The sequence below is a fragment of the Stigmatopora argus genome, chromosome 8, assembly GCF_051989625.1.
Source record: "Stigmatopora argus isolate UIUO_Sarg chromosome 8, RoL_Sarg_1.0, whole genome shotgun sequence".
NCBI lineage: Eukaryota > Metazoa > Chordata > Actinopteri > Syngnathiformes > Syngnathidae > Stigmatopora > Stigmatopora argus.
In genome coordinates, this window is record NC_135394.1 from 8,974,981 (window position 1) to 9,002,718 (window position 27,738).

General features: G+C 39.4%; 1 protein-coding gene and 1 long non-coding RNA gene across 8 annotated transcripts in view; both read right to left on the bottom strand.

The window, feature by feature from the left end:
- Positions 1-18,645: 18,645 nt before the first annotated feature.
- On the bottom strand, positions 18,646-23,813 carry LOC144079130 (uncharacterized). Of its 5 annotated transcripts, none has more exons than XR_013301429.1 (4): positions 23,675-23,813; positions 22,539-22,626; positions 22,264-22,299; positions 18,646-19,211 (listed from the first exon to the last, which is right to left on the bottom strand). It is a non-coding gene; the product is annotated as an uncharacterized LOC144079130 (long non-coding RNA). The 5 variants fall into 5 exon arrangements; XR_013301430.1 differs by having other exon boundaries at positions 22,268-22,299; positions 22,539-22,629; positions 23,675-23,790; XR_013301428.1 differs by lacking the exon at positions 18,646-19,211 and adding an exon at positions 20,261-20,583 and having other exon boundaries at positions 22,268-22,299.
- A 2,171-nt stretch (positions 23,814-25,984) lies between these two features.
- Positions 25,985-27,738, bottom strand: part of plpp3 (phospholipid phosphatase 3) — a 35,760-nt gene continuing 34,006 nt past the window's right edge. For all 3 annotated transcript variants that reach the window (XM_077606937.1, XM_077606938.1, XM_077606940.1), the window contains one exon: positions 25,985-26,899. In XM_077606937.1, coding sequence (XP_077463063.1) covers positions 26,771-26,899 — 129 coding nt within the window. In that variant the 3' untranslated portion in view covers positions 25,985-26,770. The remainder of the gene's footprint in view (positions 26,900-27,738) is intronic.

Here is a 27,738-nt window from a genome sequence, read left to right on the forward strand (position 1 = left end):
TACTACTTTAAACTTTTACTATTTTCCTTAGACAGTAGAGTGGAATTTACGGGTTAGGGCCAGAGGAAGCATTCTTTTTTTTTTGCCTTGGAAACGCTCCTTTTTTTTCTAAATCCAGTTAAGTCAAGGTGTTATGTAAAAAATCTCATCATTTTGAATTTAATTTGTGGGACATGTTCCAAAAAGCTGGGGAAGGGGCAACAAAATACTGGGAAAGTTGAAAAATACTCTAGAAATAATAATTTGAAACACATTATTGTAATCAAGGGAAATTCATTTTTTTCCATTATAAAATATCCTTGAAAGCCTCAGTTTTCCCACATATGTACTTGTGTAGGGTTTAACAATTTGTGAATTACTGCATGTGCAAAAACAGTAAGTGGTTTAAACTTTGTAATATTACATATCAGATTTCCACTTTTTCCCCATTTTTTTTTTACATTACAACAAACTCTACGCAAAATAAAGACCTTTTCATCTTATCATTTCTTCCAGCGTTATTCTAGTGCAAAATTACCATAAAATTCAACCTTTTTTCTTTTAACATAGTTATCAATCAACGATGGTTTTGCTTTCTTAATAAAAAATATACCTCTTTTTACTAGTGTATCTCTCTTCAAATCATAAACACATGACCGGTCACAAACAAGCAATTAGTATTTTGTGTAGACATACCTTTACAAATGAGATTTGAACCTTATTATTTAATTGAATCATGTGGGCAAATACCACGCACAATTTTAAGAAGGGGAATCACATTAAGCGGTGTTTCGGGGGAAGTCCCGTTTTAGTCTCCTTAACTGGAAACATCACATGGTCATTTTTACTTTGGTTCCTACACACACGTCACATGGAAGACAGCTAATGCACACTCAGCCATCCTTTAGGACTTAAAACTCCTGTCATAGCCTAAATTTAATGTTCTTGAAAGTTGAAATTTACAGCTTGGAAAGTACTGTTATTTTCTTACCGTAATCCACTCTTGTAGTGAACTGGTCATGCAAGGTAGTAGACGATAGCCTCATGTCTAGCACTGCACCTGTGGATTATTTTATAGACAGTCAGTTATTTATTTTTTCCATCATGTAACATAACAACAGAATACTACTTTTTTCTGTTCATTTTTGTCTGGTAAAATCATTGACCACCCTCACATTATTAAGAATTCTAAGCAAAAATTGTACCTTTATTAGCTAACATTAAAACTATAAAATTCTTATAATAAAGCAAATTTTCATTTAAATACATAGTTTATAACTTTGTGTCTCTATTTCTGCAATATTTTGACTTTTCCCCATGAACATTCATTTACTTATCCTTATTATAGATTTAGACAGGTTTTTCCTTTGCAAATGTATTTTCTGAAGCACTTATCTTCACAGGGGTCACGGAAGGGGGGGGGGGGGGGGTGCACCAGGCGGAGTCAGTGCTCATGACAATGGAATTTTAGGCAATCTTAAGAGCCACTGCGCTAAGACTACATCATTAATTTTGTTGGTGAGCAGCAAGCCTCATGCTCATCTATGAGTGGATGTGTGTATACATTGTGTGTAGTTGCAGGAATAGTGACAGAAAATCCCTTGCACAGCTACTATTTTCCTCAAATGCCAGTCCCACTCTCTTATCCTGGCCCTTTCTTATGAGTGATGTTCAGGAAATAGCTTAGGCGTCAGCCACGGTGCACTTATTGCACACAAACACACACAATATGGCAGGCAGATAGAAGATAACAATTCTTTGATAGACTCTTGAAAGACGTTTCTCTCACCAACATTGCATAATGACTAGCCACTTTATGAATGCTGATTAATAACAATGATAAAAAAAACACCACAAGTGCCTCAGGAAAGATGTTTCCTCTTCAAATTAATCTCAAATTTGTAAGTGCTCATTAAGCCAAAGTGGAGGTTAACAGAGTAAGAGTTATGTAAAATCGATAAAAGATGGGTTCAATCCAGTGAAGTAAAATCTTGCAAATACTGTATCATTATGAATTTCTCTAAGACACAGGTGTCAAAGTGGCAGCCCGGGGGCCAAATCTGGCCCGCCGCATCATTTTGTGCAGCCCGAGAAAGTAAATCATAAGTGCTGACTTTCTGTTTTAGGATCAAATTAAAATGAAGAGTATAGATGTGTATTAAATTTCCTGATTTTCCCCCTTTTAAATCAATAATTGTAATTTTTTAATCATTTTTTTCTGTTTTTCGTTCAAAAATCATTTTGTAAAATCTAAAAATATATCAAAAAGGCTAAAATAAACATTGTTTTAGATCTATAAAAAAACCTGAATATTCAGGGCTTTTAATCCAATTCTTTTAATCCATTTATAAAAAAATCTAAATATTATATCTAAAATGGTCTGGCCCACATAAAATCGAGTTGACGTTAATGCGGCCCGCGAACCAACCCGAGTCTGACACCGTTGCTCTTAGATGTTCCAAAAAGTTAGGAAAGAGGCAACAAATTAGTGGGAAACCTAAAGAATACTCCACATGTATCTTTTTGAAACAGATTAATTGGAAACAAGTGAGTTTCATGATTAAAATAAGCATCCTTGAAAGCCTCAATTTTCACACAAAATAGTTAGGGAAACTTCACCAATTGGTGAATAACTGCGTGTGCAAAACAAAAAATTGGTTCTATTCAAAAAAAGTTGTTGAATGGCTTTTGTGGTGCCCTCTGAGGCTGTTAAACAAGCATGTTGGATGCTTGGCTCTTCTGTTTATTACACACATTCAGCTCATTTCCTTTCAGTCACTTAACAAAACACAAGACAGGCGTTGACGGACGTAAGATTAAAGATGGCGTTTTTGTTTACGTCAGAATGCAATGCTCTTTGACACTTGACAGTCTGAATGGGCGCGTTGGGGTCAGAGGTCAGAGCTCACGGGCTCTCGTGGCCTACCGTCATGGGAATTGAACTTCCTGTTCAGACATGAGCTTGTCTGTCTAGAAAGAAGGGAGAGCAAAAGGTGAGAGCTCAATAAATCTGGCAAGTAGTCAGGTAGTTTAAAGAGATCTTGCTAAATGTTGGTAGATTTCACCAAATCTTGGGAGAGGTTGCTAAATCTGGAGAGGCTTCAGTAAATGTTGTGAAACTGCATTGAACCATCCCAGTAAATCTCTTGAGACTTTAAGAAAAATCTCTGTCTAGTTTAAAGGATCTGTCATTGGAAAGTCGACGCTATAAAAGTATTATTTTTTTTAATTAGTTAAAGATTTTGTAATAATTCATTATAGTTAACATATTAAAAGAGCCTTGTGTACTGAAAATCAGTAAATCTGGCAAGACTGATGATTTTGTGAGACTTCAGTAAATCTGATGAGTCCCTCAATGTGCCAGATTTTAAATCAAATAAAACTAATAAATATTGCAAAAATAGTTATGCTTCGGGGATTTCAGTAAATCAGATGAATTTTCCCTTTTTGTGCTAGATTTAAATCACGTGGTACTTAACCTCCCACAAAACTGGTAGTGCCTGAATCTTGTGAGAATACATTTTACGATAGTTTTGTAAATCCAGAAAGTTTTCAACTAATTCTGCCAGACTAAAGATGGACACAAAACAATTTCTAAAATCAAGCTCCTCCATCTCCACCCTCCGTCACTGACATTTTTATCATTCTGGCGAGCTCAGCTGTTGCAGATATTGTAACACTCCAAATCGTCCAACAGGGAGTGGGTCACCATTACAATCTCGTGCATGAGGTCAGTCTGTTTATAGTTAAATCCGTTGGACTTTTCCTCCTCTGTTTTGAATGTGAAGTGCGAGGAGAAAAAAAACTTCTCTCAAAGGCATATTTTCTGGAGAAGCACATTTGCACATTTTCCTAAATGCAGTTTGGCAGGCATGCTATTGCGACCAGGTAGATCAATCCTGACAGCGGTAGCTCGCTGACTAGTATGGACGCAACCTTCTCTGCTTACACTTTCAATCACGCTAGCTATGCTTTGATCGGCCACAACAGCTGCTGGAAATGATGGTGATGATGTCCCACCCAAATTCCTGCCCTGCCCTTGGCACTGCCAGGTAGATGTGGCAACTATGGTCATTCCGGTGTGTGTGTGTGTGTTTGAGTCATAGAGGGAATGTAAGTGAGTAGCTGCAAGGTCAACGGCTAAGCTTGGTGGGGTCTATTTTAGAAGAGGAAGCTTATACTTGCTTGAAGTGTAGCATGAGAAGAGACTTTTCGATTTTCCACTGGCGAGATTAGAATTATATCCGGATAAGAAAAATGAGCAGGTTGGATTTGATGACTACGGAATTGGAGTGTTCATACGCCAAGAAAATGTCACCATATGATTGACAACATATAATTGACCTGTGGTATGAGCCGTAGTTTTGGGATTGTGAATCTTTTGATGGCCATTTTTACAGAAAGTCTGACTGTAGTTTTAGCAGTGTTAACTGTGTAAAGTGACTTTAATTGTAGCTGCAAGCAAAGTTGAACAAAACCTCCAAATGGACAAAAATGTTCACATAACTTCATGATAATTGGGGCAACTGGTCTTTGTACTCATTTTTTTTTCAAACTTTCCATGGCCCGAAACTATATTGCAAAATGGTTTATTCAAACCATATTGGTCAATTTCTGCCTTGTCATGATAGACACATACAACCACTTTGGCAGCGATATGTGAAAGTAGTGCCATGGTCTTATTTCTTTTCGTTTTTTTTCCTTGCTTTCCAGTATATTGAGTTTTGGCAGACTTCTACAGCCTTTGTCATGCAAGACCTCTGTTTACCATTCCAAAACAATGCTATTTGTTATTAACCTCGATTCGGTTTCTTTGGAAAAAAATACTCTTGGTGAAAGCAAAGCGCTCCAAACTCTTTACCTTCCCCTCCAAATGCCCCTGATGCACCAACTTGCCCTTAGCTTCTTTATAACCATGTTAACTTGAATTCAAACCATTTGTTGCATATTATTGTGGATCATTTTCCAATAAAATCACATTACCATCTGTGATGTAAAACCTTAAGTACAACCCCCACACCCTCCAGCTTGAGGATCACTTTCAATTCCAACATCACTCACTCCATTTTGTCAGTGTTGTGCAAGTTGTTAAACTCTTCTATGAATCATTTACGAGCCCACTTATCATCTCATGTTCACCGGCAATGTTGGAGCCAAACCAATCTACATATGGCCTTAACTGTACGTTGAAAAAAAATGGGGGATTGACTGTGATAGACGTCCAACCCTTTTGAAGTAGGGGTTAGCTCACGAAGAACTTGGCATGCCTACATTTCACGTGAGTGTGAAATGGAGGGACAAGCTTGTTTTTTCTCGATAACTTCACACCACCACTGAAGTGATGAGGCCCTCCTCTGTGGGGGATTGATGGGGTGCGGAGGGATGACTGGGATTCCAGTAAAATGTTGTGAAATAGCCCCACCGCCGTTTGCCAGACGTCATTCCAGTGCGATGGTGTGCGTCTTTAGTGTGTCAGAGCATCTGAGCTTGCTCAAGCATTCCACAAAGATGGAGTCAAGGCTCCTGCAGTCTGGTCTAAACAACTTTGTACGGAATCTTTTTAAGACAACAAAAGCAGACCATTTTCCTCTTCAGGTTCATCCAGAATTCACCTTTATATGGCAGGAGCTGGCTGTGTTTCAGGTGAACAAGGTGACCTCCTTCCTTGTTCATAGCTGTCTTCATCCCGAGCCTTAAAGCAGGTGGTGAAAAGTTTCTGGCTCCAGCAGGATGGATTTGTATCCTCTTGTTGAACCTAACTGCAATTTTCCTCTGATAAATCACAGTTATTCAGAGATTTAGCAGAGAAAAAAGAATTTCTGCTCTCACTATCAGGGTCTGAGCAGGCCAAACAAAATGCAGTTTGAGCCCTGTCGGTACTTAAAAACTAGACACATTTGGCAGGAGTTCTTATCCTGAGAAAAATTTATGCCCAGTGGAGGTGGCAGGTTTGACGCTACAAAATTGGCACGATAGCGTGCCACGGAATCTTTGGAAAATTCAAGCTTGTTTCATTGGGTAACAAATGTAGTGCCAAAAGCAACACAGGAATCTGCCGGTTTGGATCAAAGTCATCATTGTAACCTGATTTTCATGAAACAAACTCCTACTGCAATATTTTTTTGTGCAAATACATTTGAATCACAAACAATAGCTGCATGAAACAAAACTGTTAAAGATAACAGAATGCAATTTCTGAATTACTTCAATTTAGAGATCTGAACTTGGTTTACCATTCAAAATGTTTTTTTCACCAACAATGGCAGCCAAAGTGTTAACTTGTCTTCAGTTACCATAGCAAATGACATCATCTAATGAATTTGAACTGCCCATGTGCTCGTTAACGAGACATCTTGACGACCGCCTTGGCCAAGCGGCGCTGGGCGTGTTCACTTCAGGACGGGTTTAGTTCATACGAGGATTAGTCGATTTGTAATTGATGGTATTATTTGTAGATTAGCTAAGCACGTCAGGAATACTGGTGCTCCCACGCTGCATGATTTACGCCGCAAAAATGTTTTCTGGAGCTCATCTTACACAGCGGTCTCTTCCACAACGGGCCCGTTCGGGGATGAAATACAGACTTGGTGCCACTCTATGTCCCGGCCCCTCATTCTGTAGGGATTGACACCATATGTTCCACATAGAAGCATCATTAGAACACGTCCACCTTTCTCCAGGGCTCCCCGTGCGACGTAATCGTGTTTTACCGATACGTCATCGCCGCTGTGTGCATCATGTTGACATCTTCTGTCTTCTATCTCTTCACCTCATCCGTCCACCACCACCCTTCTCATCAATAGAACTCCTATAGGTCATTTATCACTGCCAAGAGATGCCTCATCACAGAAGCAAATGGTTACAGTACATCCTACAGGAGGGATGGGCAAAGTATGGCATGCGGGCCATGCATAGCCATTACATTTTTCATGTTTAAAGGGGTATCATGACAATTAGGCTTTTGTCGAGTCAATGATGATGACAAAGCCTATGTCCGATTATTATCATCAAATGTGCCAGAACCCGTAACAGGAAATGTCTTATAATGTACCAGGCTTCCATTAACAACGGTGTCAAGATCAAGATTTTTTGGAGTCAAGACCAAGATTGAAACCAAAACCAGATCAAGACTTGCTCGAAACCAGTATTACTGAGGCCAAGAAAAAGAAGACTCTTGGGAGTAAAGACTAATATGAAAACTGGACTAAGACTTGCTCCAAACCAACCTGTTGAGACCACCTCAAAACCAAGACTTTTGGAAATGAAGACTAAGGCTAATAGTAGGACGAAACCAAGATACCAGTAATTACTTACCTTAAACCAAAGACCAAAACCAAGAACTAGAGAAAGGCTGAGTCTTTTTAGACTTCAAAACCTAGTTTTGAACCACTACTCGAACAATACTACTTGTCCCGTTACCCCAAACTTATGCCTTAAACTCTGTGGTATCAGTTTGGGGAAGACCCGTTTCTTTTCCAGCAGGGTTTGGATCAGTTTGGTGCGAACGTACACACCCTGTAATAGAGACGTGAGCAAGCAGGTCCAACATAAGTGATCTTTAATCCTGAAAAAATGTTATTCAGGATGAAATTCCCACGGATTCACTCCAAAAACCACGTGTGAGGAATGACTCCCAACGTTCCAGTGCTTATTGTTACGTTTTGACCGCAACAAAATGTGCTTTTAGCCACGAGAAACAAGACTTACGCAAGAGCCTGTTGTTAACCTCCCTATTTTCACAGCAGCCACAGAGAATTCCAGAATGAGCCAAACTGTCCGATTTTGTGTCCGTACCACAAACTGCGTAGTGATGGTCAACAATTACAGTATGTACTTGTAACAGACGTTTTCAACCTTTGGGTTCCCGCTGTATACTGACAGTCCGAGAGATCTTTTCTGCTCTTAAACAACAGCTGAGTGAGTCATGCGCTCTGTAAAAAAGAAAAGGAAAAAAACAGAAGAGCAGCGGGATTTTAAACAAACTGTTGGGGCTTTTGCTGTTTCATACCTAACAGCTGACTGCACTAGATGTTGTTAACCGTACAAGAACAAAGCACGAAGGCCTCACTTCAACGCCTCCTTTTACAAGCCGTCTCACACATAGATGAAGGTCATTGGCTCCGAGTCTGGATGTCCAGATCTGACAATTGTGGCATGAGTTAGTCATGTTCAAAAAGTTTTTGTACGTAAGTGTGCTAAGTGGCAGCCAAGGATTGTTAGTCATACAGTGAAACACATTTGGGATTGGACATTGTTGGAAACAGAGTTGTTAGGTGATGAGTTCGCTTCAAATATGGCAATTTGTTCAACATCACTTTACACCTCAGAATGTTAAATTTGCTCAGTTAATGGACTCCCGCAGGCGCCGGTTACCTCTATTCAGTTCAATAACTAAATGATATGTAAGTAAACTACAGATATGTTAAATTCGTTTAGCTTTAAAAGTTTTTTTTATTTTTTATTTCAGTTTCATGTAGAGATAATGATTGTAATCCTCTGCGAGCCTTGTGACGATAAGCGGTACAGAAAATGAATTAATGATTATAGTCCTTATAATTAAATTTTAATCTAATTCCTAATCTTAATTATATATATATATATATATATATATATATATATATATATATATATATATATATATATATATATATACACACACACACACACATATATTTTTTTAAAATCCATAAAAATGGGCATAATTAGTTTATTTTTTCTTATTCATTCAAGATATTAAATATATTATGTTTAATATTATGTTTTTAAAGGTTATGAAGTTGATTTTTAAATATGTTCTAAATTTATTTAAAGATGTTTAAATGTTAATGTTAAAACCGATATGAAGTTAATCACAATAAAAATAGATGTGGATTTTTTCAGTGATATCACATTAACTCTCAGCAAAATTACAGATTTTTACACATTTGTTACAGATATTTCCATAAAAAAGCAGTGGACATTTGCAGTCCTGTTGTTATCTACTTCCCTATTGAATTTATCCATCCGCGCAGGGATTCTTAATGCAGCAATGCGTTGTCACCTCTGTTTATTTCAGGGCTCGATCTTTGACTCTGAGTTGTGTTGCGCGCGATGTGCTTTGGTGAAAGCCCCCTTTTCAGAGACCACTGAAAACATAAACGTTCCCAAGCGCGGTTAACCGCATATTAGTGGGCAATACGAATACGATAAAATGAAGCGTCTCAGCAACGGTGATGTTGAATTTCACTTTTTATGTCACTTCAGCATTTACCATCAACAGTCAAAGTCTTTGTGTGATTTTGGGTTCACATTTCGCAATCTCACATTGCAACATGGATTTAAATATCATTTGTATTGTTGTCCATAATGAGTAAATCAGCTGGAATCTCACTAAAATCTTGTGGTTGGAGTAGAACGTGTGGTTTACCCCCAGTTGAGTGGCAGTAGTAAATGTCACCCCCCCTCTGAATGGTGACCACCCACCATTGTGGGACAGCTTCCCCATCATTTGCCTGATAGGTTTAGTCAGAATTTATCATGCTGCTGAGTGAAATATAGCAAAGACAGCATTCCATGGTAATGCGCGCCAATATGACACAAATTCTTGGGAAAATTATAGTAAATGAATTCCCATCATAAATTCCCACCCAATTTTTTGTGTGTTGCTTGAGATTCAACTATAAATGAAAGAGAGCCACAAAAAGGGGTAAAAGTTTGTTTTTTTCTAAAATTAGGGGCCAGTATATTAAAAAAATCCAATTTCATGTCCTTGTTATACAGAAAATATGTTAAATGTAATTGTTAAAAGTCAAACTAAGTCATAAATCACCACACTGCGCAAATATATGGTATACAAAGATATCAATTAACCCATTGGTTGCCACTGATGGCGACAGATATCCATTTGAAGTGGGATAAGGTGGAAATAAAATGAGCAGCAACACAAATGTAGTCTTTGTTGATGACTAGCTGGATGTGAATGATCTCGTTATAGAGCTCTTGATAGCGATGGACGTCCAATCCAATTGAATTCTCCCAATTCAAATGGATTGCATGTTCATTGCCGTAAATGGTAGCCAACAAGTGCAAAGAAAATAAAACGCTTTTTGTCCAAGGTTTCCTGGCCGAACCAACTTTTTGTGTTAACTTGAATACGTTTCCCCTCAAATCCTTGACCCCCGACATCCTGATGCAATATTTACAATCATGCTCACAGCTAATGTGTTCATCAATCTCTCTTCAGGCCATTGTAAACATTTACAAGACACATTTGATTTCCCCCAAAGTACCTAATGGGAATACAGTAAATGCATACCAAATCAAGTCACTGTAAATTCCCTTGACTTCCTTTCAGGCATTTTACGTCTTTATTCCATATGTGGTATCCGACTGACTTATGACGACCAGTCCTTAGACTGCCTTTTGTCCGGCCTCAGCTGAGATAAATTTTAGCACAGGGAAAACTTGAACAGATACGAGAAGGAAGGAAGGAGGAAGGGCGTAGGAAAGGGAAGCTGCCAGTCTCGCGGCCATCAAACGACGGTCCAGTGCCAGGAAGCGCCGTCCCGAATCCCGATAGCCTCCGTATGGGTCGGCTCATTGCCGCGTGGGCTGTAAATAACCACCCTTATGACTCTATTGTTCCTGGCACTGCCTTCCCATGACGGCCTCCTCCGCTCATACACTTTCACCTCGTTTTGTCAAGAGACGGGAAGTGCGTAGACCCTCTGCTTTCCCCGTGATTTAGTTCGGGTGGAGTCTTCCCTCATGTGACTGTTGTTTGCGATCTTAATGACTTGCTGTCATAACAAAGTGGTCCTCATCCGGTTTTTAATTCTGGGCCGCAAAGATGGGCTCAGTGTCAGAACACGCAGCGAGACTACAACAATGCCGCAGCGATAAATGTGAGCCTTGGTGCCCTTCGGAGAAATGTGTATTTTATTGCCCTAAATATGCATGAATAAACTCTCACCTTAGAAACTTTCATTTCCAGTTTGGCATTATGAAGTTGTCTGAATGCGATTTTGGAAAAATAGCCAGTTTATAAGAAACTTCACAGTTCAGGGTTCAAGGGTTCGATCGCAGGTCGGTCCACACTGTGCGGAGTTTGCATGTTGTCATTTGGCTTGCGTGGGTTTGCTCCGGGTACTACGGTTTCCTCCCACATCCCAAAAAGTTGCAGGTTAGGGTGGTTAAAAACTCTAAATTGTCTCTAGGTATGAGTGTGACAGTGAATGCTTCTCTGTCTTCTTCAGCCCTGCGATTGGCTGGCTAGCAATTCAGGGTGTCCTCTGTCTGGTGCCTGTAGTTAGTTGAGATAGGCTCCAGCACCCTCCACGACCGTTTTGAGGATAAGAGGTTCAGAAAAAGAATGAATGAACATTCTCAATTTCAAAACAAGACAGTTACATTCAGAGGACTCAGCATATGCTTCAACCTAATTACTCTTTCAGACATTAACTTATTTTTTCGTGATTCGCTTGATATGTAATGTAAACTATGTCTGGAAAAAAGGAAACTGCTTGCAAAAAAGTTGGAGTCCCCCTCTCGACGACCGTCATGTTGACTCTAAGGCAAGCACTGTGGCCTTTGCTTCGGTCCCCAGAAAGCCACAAACAAACACAATCTGAAGCCATCTGCCATTTTTTCCACTGTTATTGGGTCGCATGTAACACACATACACACACACACATGGACTGAGGCCCATCCAACATTCTCCAGAGTTTTGGTTCTGTCATCCAATTGTGTGATGTGGCTAATGTGTTTCCAGGGCTAACTGGGTTCGGTACAAAGTTTGTGGCTTTTCAGAACCAAAAGCTAATTTTCTGGGATTTTGTTATGTTTATGCCAGGCGGTGGCTGACAATAAATAGGATTTTAAAGTGACAGCATCGCGGCCTATTGGAAAGGATCGTCTCACAAGTAAGAACATTGAATGATTTTTTACCCCAGTTTGACTTTTGGTGCGGTCATAACTGTGATGTTGAACATTAAAATGTACAAAAAAACCAAAAACAACCTGTTCCAATGCCTTCACGTGGTGAAAATGTTCTGAACATAAACATTATTAGAGAACTCGTAAAATGACGAAAGAAGATAAAAATGTTTGCGGCTTGTTGCCATGTCCGTCACCGTTTGACAATTTCATGACTACTCTTTTACTTATTTGTTTTGTACCATGCCTCCCATTAGATGTCTATCACCTACAATAATGAAATTATATCCTAAATAGTCTTGCTTTCTGTCACCACCAGGATTGCAGAAAAACTGAAATGGAAGCAAAACCCGCAGCAAGATTTAAGTGCCAAATTTGTTTTCTGCCTATAAAGTTACATGAGTGGAGTCATTTTCATTTTTTGACATGGTCAGCATTTCTTCGCACCTCTTTGACCTCAGAAGGATTGACATTGCCTTTCTGGAGGAATGTCTCTTTTTTATTACGGGAACTTAAGCCTTAGACGAGTTCAGAGGTTGCCATACTTCCCGCTACTTCATCAACCCCCTCTTCCTACTCCACTGCCACCCCCCGCCTCCACCTCTTAAACTAGTGCCACCCTTCCGCTCAAACACGTTATCTTAGCTCTGCCATCTTGTTCGAGTTTTTCCACAAATAATGCTAAGTGACCAGAATGTTCCGTCAGGGGCGTGAAACAGCAGCACGAGGCCGAGGTGGGGAGGCTGAACTTTGACCCCTTAGGCTGTTACGCCTCTTAATTCAAAAGGAGAGCCAGACAACTTGATGGAATTTGGCAGATTCCGACTTGACCGTGACTTTAAACGACTGCATGGACCTCCAGCTGAAGCGTCATTGTAATGCAACTAGGTTTACTTATACTCAGTCTTCCTAATGGGACACAGGCCACGTTATGCATCTCATTTTAGCCATGTCCACATCAATAACTAATAGCACGACTCCTGTTTGTTAGGAAAGCCAAGAAAGCAACAATGCTAGACACCCTCATTGTAAATTCCAATCCAGCTTTGACGCATTTGCTTAAAAACCCTCACTCTGTCTCGTATAGCTTTCATTTATAAGTCTCTCTCTCCTCTGAAATTCAAAATCCGTCTTTTTCAAATTTCAAACTCTAATCTTGTATTAACACTACAACTCGAATTTAAAGACAAAAATGAAAACCTTAATCCAGTCTTCAAACTTCGATGTGAGACATCATCACTTTGAGACTTAAAAGTCCCAAAAGTGATTTTGCTGTCGATTTGTTACCATGTGATAAACCATCTATGAAGCCAACAAATACTTTTGGGAAGAGACATCTGCCCCCTTTTGAGTTAGCGTCATCATTTCGTCACGTTGTGCAAGAACATCTGAGCTTCTTTACAAGTGCGTTATCCAGACCACAAGAATTCCTGCAGGATGACTTGTTTCGCAAGAGCCAGCGTGGGTAAAGTAGGTTAATTTAGAACTCCAGAAAATACCGTGACTAAACATACTTCCCTGAACTCAATAATCAGTACATTCTGTATGTAACTCACAAAATAAGATTAAAAATTAAATTAGAAAAAACAAGGAAACTTATCAGTTAAGAAATAGTAAACTCATTCACTCACTCAGACTTCAATCTATTTAGACTGGGCAGGCAGGCTTGGTAGCGATTATGATGGGATGTCTGTCGTCTCCAATGACACACAATGAGTTAAATGATCACTCTGTCCAGTTATGCTCAGACTGAAAGAATCCCCTGGAAACAATGTAAAAAAAAAAAAAAGTTTATTTCGGATGGTAGAGATTATCTACAGCCATATTAATAGTAATAATACTCTACACTCCAAGTGCAGAAGTCCAACCTTGTAAGTAGGTGGCACCCTACACAGCAAATGACCCCTTCCAAAAAAGACCGTATTAAACTTGACCTTTCGCAATTTCCGCTCCAAAAACGGCCATTGACCAATCAGATGTCCAAGATTTTTTTTTTAAAAATTAAGTGGCAGTCTCTGGCAAGATTTGCCATTCCCCAATAGTCGCTATGCTTTTTTTCTGTGGTTAGTTTAAGTGGTACCGGACAGCCAACTTCTTTTTTTCTGTGGTTAGTTTAAGTGGTACCGGACAGCCAACTTTATGGACACCTCGGAAAGAATCAAAAGCAGAGGAAAATCTAATGAATCTCAAGTTTTTTTAAAAGTATTTAACTCTTTCCATGCCATTGATAGCGATAGGCATTCGATTCATTTGACCAACACTAGTCACTTCATCTATAGATATGTTAAAGCTCTTAAGTGTTCATTTTTTAATAGGTATGCCCTTTAGTGACCCTTGTCCCTTTACTTTTTTCAGCTTTCAGTTTCCAAATTTGCACTTGATCACTATTATTACATCTTCAGAAAGGAATTAAAGGGTAAAAAGAATAAACAACTTCTCATAATAATGACAATAGCTGTTTGTGCACATTAAGAAGTAGAAGAAAAAAGCCAAATTACAAAAAAGTACCATGCGTAGTCAGTCAAATTGAGAGTAACCTGATGGAAACATTTGTAATATAAAAACAATACTGGGATCTTGTCTTCAACTGCTATTGACAGTAATGGACATCTTTTAAACTGCAATTTTGACTTATAAACAAGAGTGACGTTCATTGCATCAATATTTATGTGTCTTGAACTAGTCCCTGATGCTTACATTTTGTATTTCTTTATTTTTTTACTTCTATCTATCCCAGAGAAGACTTGAGTCATATTGCTCATTCCTAGTTCTCTCCAGGGTTCTCTATTAGGATGCACTCATCTTGGCCTGTATTTTTCATTATTCGGCTTCAATTTCAGCCCGGTGAGGAATGCGCGTCCAACTTTTGTGTACGTTGGCGCCGTACCAGAACCGCCTTTTCTTTTCGCCCCTGACCTCCCGCGAGCTCTCAGTGGAGACCTTCTCCTCTTCATCATTCATAATAACAGACACCAGGCATAGGAGGGGAACACGGTGGGAAGCGGGGGGACGGGGCACAATGATGGGAACGCGTGTTTATGCCAGCTCCAATTTAACATTGCACAAGCTGTGAAACTGGAACACACACAAACCACAAAAGACGTCCACTAAATGCATCCAGAGAGACAAACGTGGTTTTCCCCAGACAGGTCATCCTAGCAAACATCTTTCAACACATTTAAATACACTGAGAGAGTTCAATAACAAAAACTATATTTGACTAGCTTTAATTTTTAAGAGGCCTTCACATGAATAAATTGGCTATCAAATCAACAGGATGGTTTGGGAAATATGTCAAATATAGCATTACTTTGACCACTTAGAAGTTCTAAGATTTTTTTCTGTGCCCTCAATAATCAGTGAGATACTTTTTAATCACCATTTTGTTGACAAAGCATGACAACTGTATGTTAAGCATAATGAATTGTTTAATTTTGTTTATTTAGTGGTCTACCGGTTAACTGCTGGATATGTTTTCTTGCTCGTGCATGTCAGCAGGAACCATCAAGAAACTTCCTAATGTCCTAATTACTTAAGCACACTCACACACACACTAGTTGATATTCACAGAGAGGCCCTTCTTTCTCGTATCAGGCCATAAACAGAAGGATTAGCGCAGCCTGTTAAGAGTAAATCACGGTCCGTGCCCACACATTCTTTGGCCAACCACGGAAAGGCACTTAATACACGGTTCATTCAGTTCACACAACAAACAAAGTTCTGCTGACGTCCAATCATGTGGCTGTTTTTATCCTTCTGCTGTAAAATGCAATAATGTATCACTTAACAATGAATATTTGTTAACTCTTAGGTTGCAAGGATGTCTAATTCATCTCAATTGTTTTAAATTTGACAATAAAAATCATTTGAAATTATACTTAGCTCACCCACTGCCATTGACAATCATAAACATCAATTTCAACTGTTGTGGAATTTTGCATTCATCCTTTTTTTTCCTTTTTGCAATGCATTTGGATGCACATTACTCAACCACTGTACAAATATGCTAACATTTCATCCACCTATTGTTTTATTAATAATTCTGAATGCCATGTACATATATATAGTAATTAATTTCCTTACCTTTTGTCATGATTTGTTGTTGTTTGGTAAGTTGGCTGTGTTTCCTGTCTGTGCGATTGCATAAATTTCACCAGCTGTGTCTGTTTTGGCTCTCCTGATAACAAAATAATGTTACAAAGAATAAAACTGGGAAAATGTAACTAAAATAAAAACTTAATTGGAAATCGAGGGTCATAACAAAGACAGAAAATACTGCTACATGAATGCACAAAGACATGGAGCTTCAATCACAAACACCTGTGTGACACAAGGGAAGGAGAGCCAGGAAGGAAACAGCAGGTGAAACTAATCACACAGACAGGACACACAAGCAACCAAAACCCCAACAAAACATCAAATTTTTACAAGTACCATATTTCAGGGTGCAACATATATTTGAGAAAACCCCAATGCGTCTATTTAGACAGTCCATTTAAACATGTCAAGGCATCAAGTAGCCATTTTACTGTCCAGCATTAGACAGGAAGTGACAGAGGAGTACGAATAAATCATGTGGATGGGCTGCTTGCAGATGGCATTCATATTCCAAATCCTCAGTCATGCTGGATAAATGGTGCTTCTGTAAATGCTAAATAGTGAAAACAAATTCACTCTCTTGGGAACTTGGCTACATTATATCTCAATGGACCCAAAAATATGTTCAAGACCCTCTCAGTCTCCAGCTTCTTCCACATTAAGCCAGGAAGGTGTTCTGCTTATAGAAGCCAAGCGTGAATGAAGGATTGTGGGATGGCGGCCACAAAGGGGTGGGGGGCGTTCGCCCTCCTGGAGGGAGCTAAGCCCTGACCTGGGTATACACTCCAAAATACTATATTTTTCTTTCCATAAGGAAATGGAGATTACAAAATAAAACAAATACAGTACAATATTTTACAATGCGGAACAGAAAAAGTGATGAAAGTGATTTACAATAACAATAGGAAAGCTACAAAAATACAATACAAGAATACAATGTTTATTGCTTGAAATGATTCCATATTTCAAAAACTTTAAATGATTATCTTTGCTTTTATTTTTTAATTCAAACTTAAAACTGTTGTTGTGCTCAGTGTCACCCATTGAAATGATTATTATTCTAAATTAGCTTGTTTTCATTTTCCCCGGTTACGGTGAAAAATAAAATACTTGCTATTCAAAACATATTGAAATGAATTCATTTATTTTTTTAAAGACCAAAAGCTCCCCCAAAATGGACTTGGCATTTTCTCATTGTTTGCGTGTGACCCCCCTGTCAAGGTCAAACACAATCTTTTTAGAATCCTGCCGTTTTCTGCCGAGTGAGCATTTCCACTGACACGTAAAAAAAAAAAGACATAAAAAGTGTTATGCTTTTGTAACCCCCCACCCCCCCAAAAAGAGATAAAGTGGGTGACAGCAGACAATAGGCAGACACGGACCCAGGAGGAGGAGAAGACTCACAGCAGGAAGCCTTGCCGGACGTCTCCTCATCCTCCTCGTCTTCGTCTCCGCGGCGAACGGGCCTTGGCTTTCATCCCGCGACAATCGAACGCCTTACCTGTTAACCCCTGACCCCCGAGCCTGCCTCCTGACCTCTGACCTTTCACCCGGTCAGTGTCCTGTCATCCATCACCCTTCCCAAAGCATGCAATTCTCAGGTTAGCCAGTCAACGAGTACAGCATGTGATCAAATTAAAAGTTAACTTGACATTTTAACATTCCTTCCCACTCGCGAATGATGCCTGAAAAATTCTCCAGTGCAGGCCAAGACACCCGTGACATTGTCCCCAGGAGAAGCCATAAATATTCGCAGACAGTTATGGCGTGGAGGAAACATTATCTCGGTCTTCCATGGACCAACAAAGACAGACAACAAACAAACATCTGCTTGGCATTTTTCTGTGACGCTTTTATGAGCTACACTTGAACTCAGAATGTCTTTAACTTATTTTGCTTTTGACGGCAATAGGCGTTGAGGCCTTTTGAACTGGGGAGGACTGGCAGCAAATGATCATGGCTAGGCCTAAGGTCTAAATGGATTGGACGTCTATCGCAGTCAATGGCAGTCAATGAATTAATCTTTATGCAGTGGAAATTCAAGTCAGTTCCTGTTAAATTTAGGTTACTTTCTCTTGATTTTAGATTAGATTAGATAACTTTAGTCATCCCGTATTCAGGAAATTTCATTGTCACAGTAGCAAGAGGGTGAGAATACAGACACAGGAAAATACATTTTCGACATAAACAAATAGGCAATAAGTAAGTTAATAAATAAATACATTTTGGCGAATCCAGACCATTACGTGTTAATTTGAGGTTAGTTTCTCTTGATTTTGGCAATTCCAGATGATTTCCTGTTGATTTTGAGACAATTTATAACTTTATAATTTGGGGGGCGAATTCAAGTCACTTCCTGTTAATGTAAATGTACACTTCTTAATTTTTGGGACAACTCCAGATCATTTCTTGTTGTTTTGGGGTAAATCTGGGTCACTTCCAGTAGACTTTGGGGCAATTCCAGGTAACTCTTTTTTACTTTTGGGCAACTCCATGTCATTTTCTGTTGTTTTTGGGCCATTTCCAGGCTATTTAATATTGATTTCGGGAGCAATTCCAAGTCTCATCCTATTAATTTTAGGCTACATCATCTTCAATTTTGATAGGCGATCAAATCAAAATCCTAGAAGACTCACTTCAAATGGTACTCCGACGTGCTCTCAATTTTGCGGCTGCGTTTCTTCACAGCGATGCATATTTAGCATCCCTAAAATGTCAAATGAATTTTCAAAGACTAGAAATTCTGTCGTGAAATGTGCTGTTCAGCGTCAGTGGCGCCAAAGCATCGAAGTCATTACGGTTAAGACCAGCCAAGAATTCCACTCTAGAGCCCCCCCTTCACATTCTCCACGCTTGGCACTGATAACGCCGAAGGTCTCCGTCAATCGCCGCATAAACAAGCTGCACCAGGTTAAAGCCGATGACAGGCCGGCTTTGAGAGTTTCTCCAAAATAATATATGATTCCTAACATATATCTTGGCGCACAAAAAGGCAAACTTCATCACCCGTCAGTCTCACTGATAGCAAGCTTGAATGATGCTAACCATAAAAGCCATCATTCTAGTTCGTGGTCATGTTACGAGTCTCCGGAGCACGAATTCCAGCAGATTCTGGCATGGAATCGTCCCAGTGTGAAGAGAAAGAACTTCAGTGACGAATGCTGGGAGAAAATCGCCGTCATTCTCGTTCATTTTGCATGCAGGATCGGGAATTGGAGCAGCTGTTTGTGGATAGAAGCCAGAGAAACGTAGTTAATCGGCAGTCCACAATGGTGTGTTTAACACTTTAATATTCTTTTTTTTCCCGAACCGCTTTATCCTCACTAGGGGTGCCGGAGCCTATCCCAGCTGACTTCGGGCCAGAGGAGGGGGTCGGCACCCTGAATTGGTGGCCAGCCAATCACAGGGCACGAGGAGACAAACAAGCATTCACGCTCACATTCAATTTAGAGTGTCCAATCAGCCTACCATGCATGTCTTTGGAATGTGGGAGGAAACTGGAGTACCCACAGAAAGCCCACGCAGGCCTGGGGAGAACATGCAAACTCCACACAGGTGGACGTGACCTGGATTTGAACCCAGTTCTCCCATTGCGAAGCTGACACACTAACCACTCACCCTCCAGGCCGCCCTAGTTTTTATTTATTAACATTGAAAACACATTTTTTTCTTAAAGATTAAAAAATATTTTTGGATCAAAAAAGTGGAGAAAAAAACCCTAATATTAAGTTTTATTACCTTTGAAAACACTTTTTTCTTAAAGATTAAAAAATATTTTTGGATCAAAAAAGTGAAGAAAACCCTAATATTAAGTTTTTTTATCATATAAAAATGTTTATTTTTTCTTAGAGAAGGTATTAAATATTTCTTTTTTTGCACCCTAGACTGGTCGCCACTCAATCGTATTGATTGATTTACTTTTAGTGTTTTAAAAGTGTTTTGAACTAAAAAACTAACTGAAAAAACTAAAACCAAAAAAATGTGATAGAATCTGTAATCTTTTTTTTCTGGGAAATTCGTAAATATTGTCGTGTGTTGTGTGAACTGAATGAAATAAATATATATATATATATATATATATATATATATATATATATATATATATATATATGTATATATATATATATATAATCCTAAAATTGTATCGTAAAACGTGCAGCTGACATGCATGATTTAATTTCACGGGGTGCACAAAATGACACGGTAGGCCAGTTTGACACCTGTGCCTCAACCGGAGCTTCAAATTGTTATTTGAAGGTTCGATTGTTACATAAGTAGTGTTAATGTCCACGTATTGGACGTCTGCTTTCACTTAGAGCATCTGACCGCCACAACCTTGGGTGATGAGTTTTCAAGTCCTCGGGCCTGTCCTTCTGCTGAAAGTTAGCAACTGGAATCCCTGGACAGACTTCAAAAGGGACCCAAGGAAAACAAGAAAAGTCCAGAGTAACCAAATTCCTGCGCCGCTCTGGCCGCGCAGGCCATCAGCAGATGTTTTTTTCGCGCGCCGGTGAAGAGAGGATGAGTTGGCGTTGGACGTTGCGCAAAAGGGCCTCGTTGGGGTCACGAGGGGGGCCCCGTTTGGCGGCACGTCTGGAGAAATTGAATCCCGGGAATGACGAGGCAGAGCGGGGAGTCAAAGTCATTGATGTTGCCGCCACACCTGTTTGCACTCTTAAAGTTTCAAAATGGCTTTTCTCGTACAGTTTTTTTGTCGGCGCAAGCTAATCTGATGGGAGCAATGAATGTTTTTCTAATTAATACAGTGAGTATATTCGTATTATGAAAGCATATTTTGTATGGGCCACTTTACAGAATTCCTGTGAATTGCTGTTCCTTGTTTAACACTTTTACAAAAGTTTTTTTCTTTTTTTTTTGCAAAAACTTTGTCGCAAAAACTATATACGTATAGTATCCTATTTCTATGGTAATCATCTGCCAAAGGCCCAGGGATAAAAATAATAATAATAAAAAAAGAGGTTAAGGAAAAAGAAGGGGTCAATTTCAAAATAATTTTTTGGGACTGAATTTTTTTTAAACTTCCAAATATTCATTTGGCCTTGAAATTAAAATGACCTTGCAAACAATTTATTCGACTTTGAAAATATTTGCCTTAGAACTTATTTGTACCTGGTTCAAATCAGTTGAGACCGGTTTTAGATTCTGAATTTATTCCTGGTACTAATTAAAAATCATACGCATGAATAATATAAATTTTATCACAACATTATCAATATTTTTTGTTTAAATATTGTTCACCGCCAACATGTTTACATAACTACATAATATAGAGCAATTTTGCATGTACGTATGTATACATATATCAAATACACCTAAATAAATGAATAAAATATTTAATCATTCCATGATTATGAGTAAACATGAAATGAAAAATACATTTTAATCTGTTACAAAATGACACGGAAGTGATTATTTGTCTATTGCATTGTTTTGTCGGCCTACTCCAATACAAATAAAGGCACTTAATCCACTCCCACTCAAGGAAATGTCTGGTCCATTTGCCCCAGCCTTTAAATGCAAAAGCAAGAATTGAGGTTAATCCATCCTTCCTGTGTGCTTTCACTCTGAGTACATTTGGCGCCCCCGCCGAATTAAATTTGGATTCATTTCCGCATCCCAAAGTGCCAAAAGACCCATCCTCCTTCCCCAGACAAAGACACGGCATTCCCTTTTCAAATCATCGGCATAAAAGCAGCTCATTAATCCCGGATATTAATCTTACCACGCCCGCCTACACATTGACCGACTTCATTGGGTGAGAGCATCCAGCACCCCATTGTGTCCTCTTTTACAAACGAAAATAGGTTAATACTTCACACAAAATCCTCTTTTTTTCCACTTTGAAGGCATTTAAATAGTGTTCGGAAGGAACTCCCACTATTAATCCAAATTTGGTTCAATGGGCGTCATTGTGTCTACTTTAGTCTACTTGGCAGTATTTTTAAAGTCCCACTTTTTACACAATAAATGATTGAATCTTGTCAATGAGTATTCAAAAATAAATAAAACGGTTTCTTTTTGCTTAGTTGATAAGGATGTTTTTCGGCAAGAAAAATGTAGTCGAGATTCATCTTGATCATCTTAGGTTCCCATTAACATTGGATCTACTGAATAGTAAATATTCAATTCAATCAGCCTACCGTGAATGTTTTTTTTTGGGATGTGGGAGGAAACCAGAGTACCCAGAGAAAACCCATAGAGGCACATGCATAATGCGGGAAAAAATGTTTTGATCGAAATAACAATACTTACTGACCGCTCTACTTCTTTCGATGTACTTAATCCATTCTGATGGAAAAAAAATAGTCTTATATCGACAGTGTTTATGTTGGAGCAATTTCCTACATACACTTATTAATGATTTTAGAATGATAAAAATAACTAAAACGCTGCCCACTACTGCAACTCCATGGATGAAAAAGCCCACATTCCGCTACATTACGATTCTGGCTACCTAGCCAATGGCAAAACCGTGTTTTGCGTGTTTTTTTGTTTATATTACGAAAAAGAAGGAGGGTTGGTTTTACCTCAGTGAAGTCCAATCTTTCAAATTCAGTCACTGAGTTGATGGTGCGACTTTGTGACAGATTTCTTCCCAGTTTGTCTATCTGACTTCTGCTAAAAAGAAAAAAAAATACCTAAAAAAATATATGAGCACATAGGTCTAGATAGGCGGCAAGTAGTAAGTGTGGAGGTCCGATGAAACAATTTAGGCCCAAACGGGTTCGCCTGATGCCAGCTGGGTTTGCGCCAAAAAACGTGACCACAACATGGGCTTCTCTAGGCTTGGCTCGGCACCCGGGCTGTTATAGCCACGCATGGTTGAGCCCAGTCACTCCCGCCAGCTGTTCGCTTCTGACTGCGAGTTTTCAAGCTGACCTCAGAGCAGCTGGACCGTCATTATCGGCAAAGTTACTGTCATTTTGACGGATGAATTGTTGTAAGAAGTGATGATTGAATGATTAAACTCTTTATAGGGTGAATAAGTGACTAAATTTGGGCATTTAAAAACCTCAACTCCATAAGGACCACTACTAAATGTCAATATTACGGCCTATATGGGCCAAAATGTGATATCCACAAATAGGGAAGCCATGGGGTTAAACTTGAATGCAGAGTTTTTTTGAAATAGCATTTTAAAATATACAATAGACATCCAATTCATTTAAAGCCAAATTAAAATGAATACTTTGTTGGATTGGGCAAAAGCAAAGACTGGTGAAAAAGTTTAGAATTTATATATATTTAAAAAAAATACAAAATAAAGCTTTTCAATGCCTTCTACTGTCAGTGCTAAGATTCTTTAGGCGTGTCCGTGCCGTCTGTCAATCACACTCCCGAGCTCGCGAGCACTAATGCTAATGTGTATAGCATGATTCTTATGTCAACATAATCGTGAATTTTTAATTAACCCTTCGAGGTTAGAATACAATTCTGAGTGTTTCTCTGATTCTGCAGCAGATTGGTACACTGCTATGTTTTTAAAATTATTATTACGAATTATTGTCCTGCATAACCTGTTTTAAACTGTGAGTTACCTTTTTAGAATAATATATAAAACAGTAAATGAAATCAACACTGGACTTCGGGTCGTGCCGACGACAGGTGGCGTTTCAAACAGGCCTGAAACAAAAACAACAAACAACCAAATGATCAAAATTACCTTACTGCAGGGGTGGCCAAGTCCAGTCCTCGAGAGCCCCTATCCAGTCTGTTTTCCATGTCTCCCTCCACCAACACACCTGAATCAAATCATCTGGATCAGTATCAAGCTTGCTGATGAGTTGATCATTTGATTCAGGTGTGGTAGAGGAGGGAGATATGGAAAACAGACTGGATAGGCCGCAGAGGTGGGCAAACCGGTCCTGGAGGGCCGCTGTTGGTGCAGGTTTTTGTTCCAACCGATCCGACACAAACAGTTCAACCAATGAGGTTTCTGCTGAAGCAAGAAGCACCTGACTGCAATCCACTGATTGCACTTCTAAGATACCAGATTGGTGGAAAGGTTTCCTCCTTTAGGTTGGAACAAAAACCTGCACCCTCTGCGGCCATTTCTGGAATAGTTTGCCCACCCGTGGTCATAGGGACTCTGGAGGACTGGAGTTGGTCACCCCTGCCTTACAGCATGTTTAAACTGAGAGGACTGGCTGCAAATGCTCAAATTTCACTTCACCAAGTGTAATTGTAACTGATTCATTAGGACAAACGCCCAAGTATGTTCATAATGAGCTTTTTTTTATTTAAAAGCACATGTAGTAGAGCTAGTTACATTTTGCAGTAAAACAAAAACATTGCCACTATTTCTTTTGTACAAAAGACAAACAAACACAAGACAATACAAAAATACTAATATGGGATTGAATAGAAACTGCAGGTGTATTTACTGGGTGCATATTACAAAACGTTACTATGACAATATACAATACTTGTCTAGATACAAAAAAAATGTCTGTCCGCTGTTGCTTTTCAAGCAGCATTTTGTAAAGAACACAGGTCTGTAATTATAGTGGATATATCTTAAACATGTACACAGTTACTTTTTTTAGTGATCTATACATGATATATATATATTTTATATATATATATATAAAAAGTAAAACAGCTTTTGAGAGGCCATCGGACGGACTTTAACGTGATGATGTGCAACCGTGTGTGTGTGCGAGGCTTGAAAAGGGGACAGCGAAACATACGAGATCCACAGTTTTTTGTAGAACCACAATAAAAACACAAAAGACGCACACACGGGACAGTGTGTGAAACAAAGGGTTCATTCACAGCGCACAATGCGCAAACATGCGCAAACATACACACACGCACACACATGTATTGCCAATGAGTTATTGGGGCCTGTCAGGGCCCCTCCCTGCCAGCAGAAAAGAACCCTTAGCAACCCCACATGATGTGCCAGAAAGGCTGTCAAACACCCTGACCCCACGCCTTGTCAGTTTTTCCTGTTTCGGTTGCCAATCAGAATGCTCCCTAGCATTGAGGGGACGTAAGGCACAGCCACGCCCCTCACATGAACTACTCACGAAATGTTTGGCATATTCGGATTGGTTACGATGAACCTAAAATGCACTAAAATCAATAGAGGTTAATTCAACCGTTTCAACACACTAAAAAATAAGAACTTCCTTTTTTAGTTTTCTATCTAAACTTAAGTAAGGTTTAAGTGAAATCAGTTGACTTGAAAATTCAGTTCAGCCATTTTTTCCAACTGTGTAACGCTTGTATAAAGTATGACGGCAATAGAAGTTTAAAAAAGGGTTTTTTGAATGTCTAACTGATTTATAAATGGAGTTTTACCTTGTAAACGTTTACTTTGAATCACATATGAATAAACTCTTACCTCAGAAGTTTTCACTTCAACGTTTGTTTCGTGAAGTTTTGTTTGAGTGTCGTCTTGTAAACATCTCCTCTAATACATTTTATGGTTCCTTTTGGTACTTGTCCAAGTGGCAACATGTGTATTTTAGAAAGTATATTATTTTATGTAGTCTACATTAGTTATGAATAAATGCTTAGGTCAGACATGTTCAGTTTAAGATTTGCTTGTTTCGTTAGAAAACCCAGCAAAGACTGGAGACATAACCCGGGAAACTTTGTAAATACAGTGGTACCTCGTCATACAAAATGCTGCTGCTCGTTGGCAAGTGGTCGTGCGTTCTCCGATTGTGAGGACATTTGTGTGCATCATTTTCGGAATATTTGGAAGGGAATAGTACGACAGCAAACAGCCCATCGATAGCGAACGTGAGGGTGGAGTGTTTGTTCTGTTTACGAGTGCGTTGTGTGAAAAAAAAACCCGAAGCCCCCCGCCCCTTTTGTGCCCCTCTCCCCTTGGCGAAATCCGCCCAATTTTAGTTAGATTAAACACTTTATTTCTATTAAACCACTAGTTATGTGTTACTTTGTTAATAGATGGGGAATTAGAAGAAATAAAACATTTTTCCAATCCAATATCCTGTTTTTTTTCCATTCATTTCAATGGGAAACGTCCGCTCGAGTTACGAGAACCTCGTCATACGATCTCAGTCTCGGAACGGATTACGCTCGTATGTCGAGGTACCACTGTAGTCAAATTGATTTGTGACGGTTAGACTGCATTTTAGGTTCATCCTGATATTTCACCATCCGATACAATTACGAATTGGAAAAGCAGGTTTATGCCAATGTGCACTCTTTTCCCCAATTTGGTGGTAATATTAGTGCTAGGGAAGCCACCCACCCTCACAACTCCAACCTCCCACCCAGAATTGACCTATATCTAAAGTAAATGCAACATCCCGGGTTTTAGGCCGCACTGAGCGCGCTTAGTCGGACGCCCGTCGCGCGAGGCCGGCGTGACATTCAAAAACAGCGTCATCGGGTTTCCGCTTTGACGTGCCAGGCAGCGAGTGGTGATCACGGACAATGAACAAAAAAAAACAAAAAAAAAACAAAAAAACCCACAAAGAATAACAGTGCTTTAAATTACATTTTTTCATCCTTCCTGTCGCTAAGGAAGTTGTTGTTGCTGCTGCCACGGAGGCTTCAGAGAGTAAACATTGCTAGAATTCCTTCTCTCCCTTTTGTGGGAACTTTGTTTTTGTCTCTTCATTTTCACGATTTAGTTGTTTTATTACCTCTTTCATGCTCCGCTTGTCGTTTTCCAATTTAGGCTTGAAACTCCCCGCGGCCGCCGAGATAAGCTACATTCTACTGCCCGACGGGAGGTGAGAGGCGACGTGATTGGTCGCAGGAGGGGCGGGGGTCTACCTCACACCATGTTGTGGTGGTTGTTCCTTTCGATGATGTCGGATGAAGGCAGCAGCTCTTTCTTGATGGGCGACGGTGGGGGCGTGGCCTGCTTCGGCCTGGGCTTGAACAGGTCGGACACGTAGTACACCTGGAGGTGGGACAGAGGAAGTTCAACACAAGATAATTAATTTTGAATTATATGCTATTATGCTAATGAGCAGTAGGATTTAGTATCTAAATACAAGTTGTAGGTTTGTAAAAACAAATTGATACGCAATCTAATAGTTCTTAGATAAAAGAAAACAAAATGCCTTACAAGGCCCCTTATAACGACTTAAGCAAACATTTCTTAGCTTTACTTTTTAAAAAAAAGTGAAAATACCAATTATTACTAGCATGAAGTTGTTTTATTATAAGATAATTCCACTCAATTTCAAAATTAATCCCCTAATAATTTTTCTCCTGCACCATGACCTCACATCTTGAAAAACGTTTATTTTGAGTACCAGCAGGTGACTAATCCCCCCCAGACGGAAGTGACTTGCGCGCAGCTCACCCAAACATGAAATCTATATTCTGGCTAATCCCCAATTACGCGACACCTTCGACCACACCGGCCACGAGTGGGCACATGACGAAAGACGAAAGAATGGCAGGGAAAAAAATTCTTTCATCATAGAGGAAATGAGAGGAACAGGAAGTGTGGAAAGTAATATCTAGAAAAAACACACTAAATTCAATGTCTTTGTCTAGCTTTGATAGAAAAAAAACTTCCCTGCCATTACGGCATGACATTCACTGACCATTTTTTGACCTTCTTGTGTGACCTTCGTCATGTGCGTGACATCATCCGTACATAGCACACAGCTGCCTTTATGCAGATAAAGGCCGTCTTTGTGTGCATTGATGATCTTCTGAATGCAATGTGGTAATTTTGTTTGTTTTGGGGTCATTTTTAGTGGCCTATTTACGGTTTTAACTACTAAT